Raw genomic sequence first — 9,512 nt, 5'->3', positions numbered from 1 at the left:
ACATGCGCCCTGCGTGAGTTTAAGCACCAGGTCCGGGACTCGAACTGCAGTCAACTACATGGAAGTCCAGCGATATAGCCCTTACGCCAACTGCTGGTCCTGAGAAAGATTTTTTTAAATTGAAACGTAAACTTTTTTCCCTTCCTGATCCCTTTGCAACTGGAAAATATTTGTGAGCATTCTTATTTTGCGGCAGAATGGTTGTTTGCATCAGTTCAATAATATATTATCTGTTGCCTTGCATTAGAAATTGAATTCATATGGGACTTGGGGCAAATAACAGAGCAAACTGAGATTAACCTAATTTTTTTTTTTTTGCAAATAAGTTAGTTTATACCTCTCTTTAGTAAAAGGGGGAATGGAGAAAAAATTTTCAGAAATTATAGTACACTTGTCACTAGGTTCGAGCTTTGTCTATACTTTTAGTTTAAGATCTTTTGTGGGGGGGCTGAGAGGTGGCATGGTAGATAGGGGCGCTGGACTCCCACACAGCCAACTGTAGTTCAGATCCCAGACCTAGAACCTTGGTTCAAATCCCAGACCTGGCAGCTTGCTTTCTCATTTTTCTCTCTCTCTTTCTCTCCCCCCTTCTTGCCCCCCCGGTCAAACTAAAATAAATAAATAAAGTTAAATAAAATAATTATTTTTTGTAAAAAAAGATCTTTTGTAAATCAATAAAATGTGAAAAAAGAAGTTCAGTATGGAAGTGAGGGAGGGGAAAGGGAAAGGAAAAAACTGGTAAAAGTATGCTTAATTGACAAAAAATAAGAAGCTATTTGCTGATGATAATGTATATAGCAATATCTTTCTCTTGACTGACATGCATGGTATTTGTGTTGGAAAAAGAAATGTATACTATAAAGACATATGATTAAATGTAAATTATTTAAAAATTAAAAAAAATGAAATGGGGGGCAAAAAAAAAAAAAAGAAAAAGAAAAACACACCAAGCACATGCCCATGCGTGCCCGCAATCCCCAAAGAAGAAATGAAGAAGAAGGGATTGTGGTGTGACCATCCCCATGGGGATGCTTTCTCACTTTTTCTTTCTCTCTGTCTCCCATGAGCACATGCAACCTCCAGCAAATTAAAAATAATAATTTCAGAAAATCCTTTCTGACGATAGCAATAGTGACAATTCTAAAATTGGTTTCCCTATTATTCTACAAAGAAGTATGTCGATTATTTGGAAGAACTCAGGGAATCAACATATTCTAATGTTAGAAAATCATGCATGAGTAAAAAGTTAAACAAACCAATGGATGTTAATGTAAGAGAGTATATAAAGTAAGACATGGTTTCAGATTCTGTAGTGGAACTAACCTTTAAGACATATCCATGGAGCCAGCAGGTGGCACAGTGGTTAAGGTGCTGGACTCCCACAGGGCTGATCACTGTTTCAGATCCCGTGGCTTGAAACTCACACCAGGTGTGTATGTGTGTGTACCCAAAATCTCTGCAGAAGAAGGGATTATGGTGTGGCCATCCCCCTTGGGGGGTTATTTTTTACTTTCCCTCTCTCTCTCTCTCTCTCTCTCTCTCTCTGTGTTTCTAGCAAGCGCAGGTGTCCAGTGGCAAAAACCTTAAAAAAAAAAATTCACTTGTTTCAGTAAAGTATCAAAAAAGAATGGCCATAGTTATTTTAAAAAGCTACTAAAATATACCTCCCTTCTCCAACTATGTATGTACATGGCTGAATTTTTGTCTTCATATAATTAAATGAAAACAATAATGCAACATATTTAATACAGAAACAGATATGAAAATCCAGGTTTTTTTTTTTATTGAATTAGAAATTAAATGAGACTTGCAAAAATGTAAAACAGGGTGGAGCAGTAGTCAGGTTTTTTTTTTTATTGAATTAGAAATTAAACGAGACTTGCAAAAATGTAAAACCGGGCTAGCTAGGTGGAGCAGTAGTAGCATGCTGCTCAAGCTATGCTGGACCCATAGGAAGGTAGCAGGTTTGGTTTCCCGTTGGTTAAGCTCACCTATGATCCTGATGGGCTAGAAAGGCTGGGGGAGGGGATTGTGGCATGAAACCCTGTTGAGGGTGTTTGTCTTTTTCTCTCTCTCACTCCTATGAAAGAAAGAAACCTAAAAAAAAGTTAATGCCACTTTACTCATTAAAATTTTCATAAAAATATTTACGGAGGTATCATGAGATTATTTAATGAATTAATAGATGTCTTTTAAAGTTTTGCTTTAATTTTTAATCTCATAAATACAGACAGATAAAAAAACATGGTGGGGGGGAACCCTTTGGAATCCTCAATAATTTTTAAGAGTCTAAAAGGGTCCTGAGACTGAAGAGTTTGAGATAATGTGGCACTACACCCTAAGTGTGTACAGGGAGACACATATAAGGTGGGCAAAGGGCTCTAGAACAGGCCGAATGGATACAGTCGGGTAAGCCTGGGTTCGAGCCCACTTTATCATATAGTCAGTCTACAACTGCAAGTAAATAACTCCTTCAAGTTTCAGTATCCTCTTCTACAACATGAGATCAACACCTCCATCTCAGAAAGATTATTATAAGGATTACAGTGTATAAGAAATTCCGATTACAAATTACCATGCTGAGAACATGTTCTCATTAGCATACTTACATGCTAAAGAAATGGTCCCAAGAACTTGGGGCAGCAATAAAATGTAGTAAGCTTATCATGTCATCACAGATTGTTCAATGCCTTTAGAGGTTCTATATTTTTTTATTTTTTTGTAAGGCATAAAAATTAAAATCTTGGGGACCAGCAGTTAGTGTAATGGCTATGTCGCTAGACTCCCACGTAGTCGACCACAGTTCGAGTCCCGGACCTGGTGGCTTAACTCACGCCGGGCGTGTGTGCATGCGTGCCTAAGATCCCGAGAGGAGAATGGAGGAGAAGGGACTGCGGTGTGGCCACCCCACCAGGGGGTGATTTCTCGCTTTCTGTCTCTCTGTCTCTCTCTGTCTGTCTGGCGAGCGCACGTGCCTTATAGCAAAAACCTCTCCAAAAAAAAAAAAAAATTAAAATCTTGATAATGCAAAGAGATCTCAGAATTATTCTTCTGCATGGGAAGTGCCCAGTGAGCTTTTTCATTCGTTACTCTAAATGTGAATACAGAAACTTTTTGAATATGCTTGCAATTCAACATTTCAAAGCATTCTATACAAAAGATCTAGGGTAAGTGGGAGCAAGACACTTAAAATAAGAGAGCTCAAATAAACCAATGCAAATGGTAAGGATTAGTGATAGTAAAAAAGATGAACTGCAATTTTACTTTATGTTGTAAGGTACATGCACTTGCTCGAGGGAGATGGGGGTGGTGGTGGGGGAACATGAGAAAGCACCCTCCTAGGGCAGATGACCATACCACGATCCCTTCTCCTCTACTCTCCTCTCAAGAGTTTGGGGATACACATACAACCTAGTGAGTTTCTTAAACTGCCAGGTCCAGGACTTGAACTGGAAAGTAGGCCATGTGGGATCCAGCTGCTCTAACCACCACAGCACTCACCAGCCCCAACAGTAGTTTTAAAAAGCAGCTAATATGATTGCTATTTGTAAAAAAAAAGAAAAAGTCTTCCTGTATGACTTGCTGCTTATAATTTAAACACACTCAATAGCACTCGGGTTATTACAACTATTTGCATCCCATTTTGCCATACCATGCAACTTCTATCTTTATCATGTGTATATTGTTTGCAAACACACACATGCTTTGTACCACAACATACTGTAATATTACCTTAGATGTAAACAGCTTACAGTCTTCTCATTTTGCTGACCATCTTTTATGTCTAGTTTAAAAATAAAGCAAAACATGCATACACAAGCAAAATCCCAGCAGAACACAGATAAATCAAAGTTTAGCTGGAGTAGTCATTTATTCAACTACCATACTCAATTCAAGACTTTTCATTTAATTTAGAATCAAATTGCTACTTGCATTAATATAATAATTCACAATACAGCAGAAGTTCACTAATCTCAACAGATATTTTCTGTATACTATGTGATAAACAGTAGGTACTTTGAAAGTCTAGTCAGGGCTTAGCACACAGTGAATGTGGAAATTTGCAGTGCTGTTTCTCTAAGCACCTGCCTGGGTGCACTAGAAAAGAATTCAGATGGCCCAGCCATAGAGGGGCACTGCTGTATAATGCCAAAGACCACATGAGAAGACTGAGTTCATGTCCTGGGACTACCTGGACACATACATGATCCTGGCTAGCTACAGGGTTCCCAGGAGGATTGTAGTGTGAAGACCCTATTAAGAGTGCTTATCTCTCTCTCATGAAGGAAATAAATAAACTAGGAAAAAAAATTTTTAAGAGAGATTTTTGCTATAGGGCATGTGTGTTTGCCAGAAAGACAGAGAGAGAGAAAGCAAGAAATCATGCCCCTCAGGGGAGAGGATGGTCACGCCGCAATCCCTTCTCCTCCATTCTCCTCTTGGGATCTTGGGCATGCACGCACATACACCTGGTGTGAGTTTAAGCCACTGGGACCAGGACTTAAACCATGGTTCCCTACATGGGAGTCCAGTAACGTAACCTTTATGCTATCTTCTGGTCCTGAACTGGAAGAAAAATTTTAAACAAAAAGAATTTGGGCTGGGGTTACTAGAGAGCATAAGGAAGTCTGTTATTAGAGATAGGTCACTTTGCCATTAGAAAGTTCTGTCACCTATCAAGGTCACCTATTCTAAAGCTTCTCTTTTTAGGTTTTGTTTTTCCAAACTTAATACCAGTTAGGAGGCTTTTTAAGAAACACATGGATGATGAAAAAGAGGATAAAGGACTACCTTCCTCCCCCCCCTTTTTAGGGAGTGTTCTATAGGAAGAACTTGATTTGATAGAAGGCTAAGGGCATTTTAGAAGACTGATAACTTCAATGTTGGCAGTCACAACTCAAAAGATGAACCTGTTTTTAAATTACTTAAGCAGAAGAGTATGGTTCCAGGAAAGGAGAGAGACTTAACACATTAGAGTCAAGAATAAAGAAAAAGAAATAAGCTTCCTTCATTTAGTTCCCCCACCTCATCTAGGTACAGTGTCCTCTGAGGGGCTAAGTCACTTGCTCAAGTTTTGAAATCATGTGCAGGATCTCTTTGAATCTATGTTCTTTTTAATTCTACCATTTTAGAACTCAGAATTATTAAGTATACATTTTCTGCAAGTAATCACATTTGTCTAGAATTATATTTCAAGAAAAATTTCAGATGAATTATGTTTACAATTAGGACATATATTCAAGACAAAATGTAGGGAATAACTTATGAGATCTGGTAGCATGGATTTCTAACTTGTAAAACTCAACCGAGTTTTTATTTATACTTGTCTCATTATTCCTAGAGACCCTGTGATAACCACAAATAATGGTCATGTTCTAGCTCAGATAATGCACTAAATTGACACAGCAGACAGCATCCTCAGTTTTCATTCATATGACTAACTCCGTCAATGCCCAAAACAACCCTATGAAGAAGGTGTAGGGGCCAGTGGAGGGTGTAGAAGTTATGTCACTGGACTCCCACATAGCTGAGAGCAGTTTGAGTCCCAGACCTGGTGGCTTGAAACTTATGCTGGGTGCACGTGCATGCGTGCCCAATATCCTGGGAGAATGGAGGAGAAGGGATTGTAGCATGGCCATCCCCTTCCCCGAGAGGGTGATTTCTCACTTTCTCTCTGTCTCTGCCTCTCTCCAGCTAGTACACATGCCCTAAGGCAAAAACTTCTTTTTAAAAAAGGAGATGCAATTATCTATCCCATTCAGGAAAAGAGTTGAGGGTTAAAGTTAAGCAACTGCCCCAAACAAGCACAGTTTGTAAGAGACAGGGCTCACTTGGCAGTAAGGCCCTGAGCCTATTTATTATAACTAAGTTTTCCAGTTAACATTTAATAAAAAAAACTCTTACCTCTGGTTTGCTAAGGCTGGATGAAACCAAGGAACCAGATCCCACATCCAAATCCCACTGCTTTTTGCCATGATTCTCAGGATCCAAGGCAGCAATTCGCCCATCTAAAGTGCTGATAATTACTAATGACCTGTAAATGTAAAAACGAATAGAACGAAATTAGACAGATACCTACACCACTGGGCATTTATTCCATATACTCCAAAGAAAACCAGCCCCTGCCTAGGCCTCCATCAGTAGAAGAAAAGAGAAGGCCCACCTTCCCACAGCAGTAACAATCTTGCCAGCACTGTCTTTAGACCAGGACAATTTCAACAGGTCCCTTATTTGTTTCTGTCACTTAGGAAAACCCCCAGATGCCTCGGCCTCCCCTTATTCGGCACTCTAATCCCTACTGAGGAACTCAGCAACCCCTGCTCCTGGGAGCCTTTCCCCTGAAACAGCCTTCTCTGCACACGGACTTGTCTTCTTGCTCTCATAGAAACTGTGCTTTCCACAAGGACACAGCTCCCCAACAGAAGCAAAGAGAATTTTTTTCTCCATATCCCCCACCCACTAGGCTAGAGATGGGGTAGCTGCACTCCTTATATCTCATTGGCATTTCCAGTCCATTCTTTCCCTCTTCTCTTTGCAAGTCCTCAGGATCAGACTGTCCCATCCATTGCTCTTTCTAATGGTCATGTCTTGTCCCTCAGGTTATTAGCCCATCCCTGGAGGATTTCAGCTGCCAATTTAATGTCTTTACTAAACATACTCGACTTAACAATACTTTGGGTTTTTATTATGTGTCTATCTTGCCTCAGTCACTCCTGGGTCAGACCCTGGACCTTGTCATTGCTGTCACTGTAAACCCCCTGAAATTTCAAGCATCCTCCCCACAACTACCAAACCTCTCTTTCCAGTTCACTTACTCCCGTCGCCCACAATCCTCTGTCTCACCAGCACCTACAACCCCCACTAGACACTGACCCTACAACCTGCACTACCATCATGCCCTCACTCCTTTCTCATTCGGTGTAAACTCCATAGCCCTTTATCCTAAGCACTAGCTCATGTGCACCCTCCACTCCTTGTCCCCTCTCTCACATGTCATACCTGACTGGTCGAACTCCAACTCAGGTTAAATCCAACTTTCTCCACTGCCTCATTCCTGAATCCATGCAGTCGAATGCAGCTGGCGAAAATCTAACTGTGCTGACTCAGCTCACTTTAACTCATGTCACCAACTTCAAGAAGGCTATTAATGACTATGCTCGACAATCACGACACACTTTCCCGATCTAGCCACCATCCCACTGAATGAGGTTAATGACTTCAGTTCTCCTCTCTCCTCGAACTGCTCTTCCAGCTCTCCCAAGTTCAAGCATCTCAATGCCTGTGCTTCTTGTTTCACTGAGGAAAACAGAAATAATCCAAAGAGTTTGCTTCCTACCATCACATCTGTCTGCGTATCAGCATCTGGACCCATGGATTCTACCTTCCCTTCTGTCAGTGCGGGCAATCTGCTCACACTCCCATTCACTGCCTAACTCTACTTAAGCAGTAGAAAGCTTCTTCACACTTACATGAGGACCTCCTCCGGCAAATGTCTCCTGTCACTCCACCATTGCTTATTCCCTCTCGAGTCGGGCAGTCCCATCAGTATTTGCTGTAGACTGAATACTTGTACCCCTTCAAAAGTCATTATGCTAAACCTAATCCCCAATGTGGTGGTATCAGAAGGTGAGGCCTTCAGGAGGTGATTAGGTCATGAACGGAGAGCCCTCATGAGTTACGTCAGTGCCCTTATATGCGAGATCCCAGGAACTCCTTTGCCCCTTCTACTGTCTCAGGAACCAGACACCAAGTCTGCCAGAGCATTGATCTCCAACTTCCCAGCCTCCTGAACTGTGAGAAATAAATCTGTTGTTTATAAATCACCTGATCTACGGTATTTTGTTATAGCAGCCCAAATCAACTAAGACAGTATTCAAACCTGCTAGTATATCCCTCAACTTAAAAATCAAACCAGAGGGAACCAGCAGTTAGCGTAATGGCTATGTCGCTGGACTCCCATGTAGTCGACCACAGTTCGCGTCCCAGACCCGGTGGCTTAAAACTCACGCTGGGCACGTGTGCGTGCGTGCCCAAGATCCCAAGAGGAGAATGGAGGAGAAGGGATTGCGGCGTGACCATTCCCCCTGGGGGGGTGATTTCTCTCTTTCTGTCTCTAATGCCTCTGTCTGTCTGTCTGGCGAGCGCATGCACCCTATAGCGAAAATCTCTCTCTCTCAAAAAAAAAATCAAACCAGAAGCTGGGACCAGCAGATCACATAATGGTTACATTGCTGGGTTTCCATGTAGTTGACCACAGTTCACGTCCCAGACCAGACGGCTTAAAATTCACGCCAGGCACATGTGCATGCGTGCCCAAAATCCCAAGAGGAGAATGGAGGATAGGGGATTGTGGAAAGGCCATCCCCCCCAGGGGGGCAATTTCTTGCTTTCTCTCTGGCAAGTACATACACCCTATAGCAAAAAATCTCTCTCAAAAAAAATTAAACCAGGGGTCAGCAAGTAGTGTAATAGTTAAGGTACCAGACTCTCACATGGTCAACAGCAGTTCAAGTCTTCAACTCGGCCACTTGAAACTCACTCCAGCTCTGTGTATGTGCATGCCTAAAATCTCAAGAAGGGAGACAGGACTGGTGTGGCCACCCCTCCTGGGGGTAGGGGGGGATGATTTCTCACTTTCTGTCTCTCTGGCGAGCCCATGCACCCTACGGCAAAAAATTTTTCCACAAAAAAAAAAATCAAATCAGGGTCAGCAGGTTGGAGGTTAAGGCAGCTGATTTCAGATGGCTGACTGTGTGGTTTGAGCCCTGAACCTGCTGGCTTAAAAAACATGCCAGGCACATGTACATGTGTACTCATAATCCTGAGAAAAGTATGGAGGAGAACAGGGTGGACATCCCCCTGGAGGGGAGCTGATTTCTAAGCCCCTCCTCCATCTCTCTCTGGTGAGTACACAGACCTATAGCAAACAAACATAAAAAAATTAAAATTAAAAATAAGTCAAGGGGAGAGCGGCAGGTGGCATGGTGGTTAGGGCACTGGACTTCCACATGGCTGACTGTAGTTCAAGTGCTGCACCTAGTGGATTGCTTTCTCAGTTTCCCTTTCTCTCTTCCTCTCTCTCTCTGGTAAAATTAAAAAAATAAATAATAACAAATAAAATTAAATAAATAGATACATAAATCAATCAATCAAGGGGCCAGCAGATGGCATGGCACTTAAGTGTGCTGGACTCCCATGTGGCTAACCATGGTTCAAGTCCCAGACTAGGCAGCTTGCTTTCTCACTTTCTCTTTCTCTGTTTGTCCTTCTCTGGTCAAAATAAAAAAAATAAATAAAGTTAAATAAATTAATTCAATAAATAAATAAATATAAATAAATCAAACCAGATCTGGGCCAGGCAGTGGTGTGGCAGCTTGAGAAACATGCTGGCACATGTGTGTGCATGCCCAAAATCACAATAAAAGCACAGAGGAGAAGGGATTGCACCGTGGCCATCCCCACTAGAGGTTGGGGGGTACTTTCTCACTTTCCTCTTTCTCTTCCCAGTGAGC

General features: G+C 41.7%; 1 protein-coding gene across 2 annotated transcripts in view; it reads right to left on the bottom strand.

The window, feature by feature from the left end:
• Positions 1-6,034, bottom strand: part of EIF2AK3 (eukaryotic translation initiation factor 2 alpha kinase 3) — a gene marked incomplete at its 5' end in the record, with an annotated part of 70,455 nt that extends 64,421 nt beyond the window's left edge. For both annotated transcript variants that reach the window (XM_014584147.2, XM_027768254.1), the window contains 1 exon segment: positions 5,905-6,034. In XM_014584147.2, the coding sequence (XP_014439633.1) occupies positions 5,905-6,034 (130 nt within the window).
• Between the last annotated feature and the right edge of the window lie 3,478 nt (positions 6,035-9,512).

Source organism: Tupaia chinensis, unplaced genomic scaffold (assembly GCF_000334495.1).
Source record: "Tupaia chinensis unplaced genomic scaffold, TupChi_1.0 Scaffold145741_1, whole genome shotgun sequence".
NCBI lineage: Eukaryota > Metazoa > Chordata > Mammalia > Scandentia > Tupaiidae > Tupaia > Tupaia belangeri.
The sequence above is the reverse complement of the archived record's forward strand: the minus strand, read 5'-3'. Positions and strand labels throughout refer to the sequence as shown.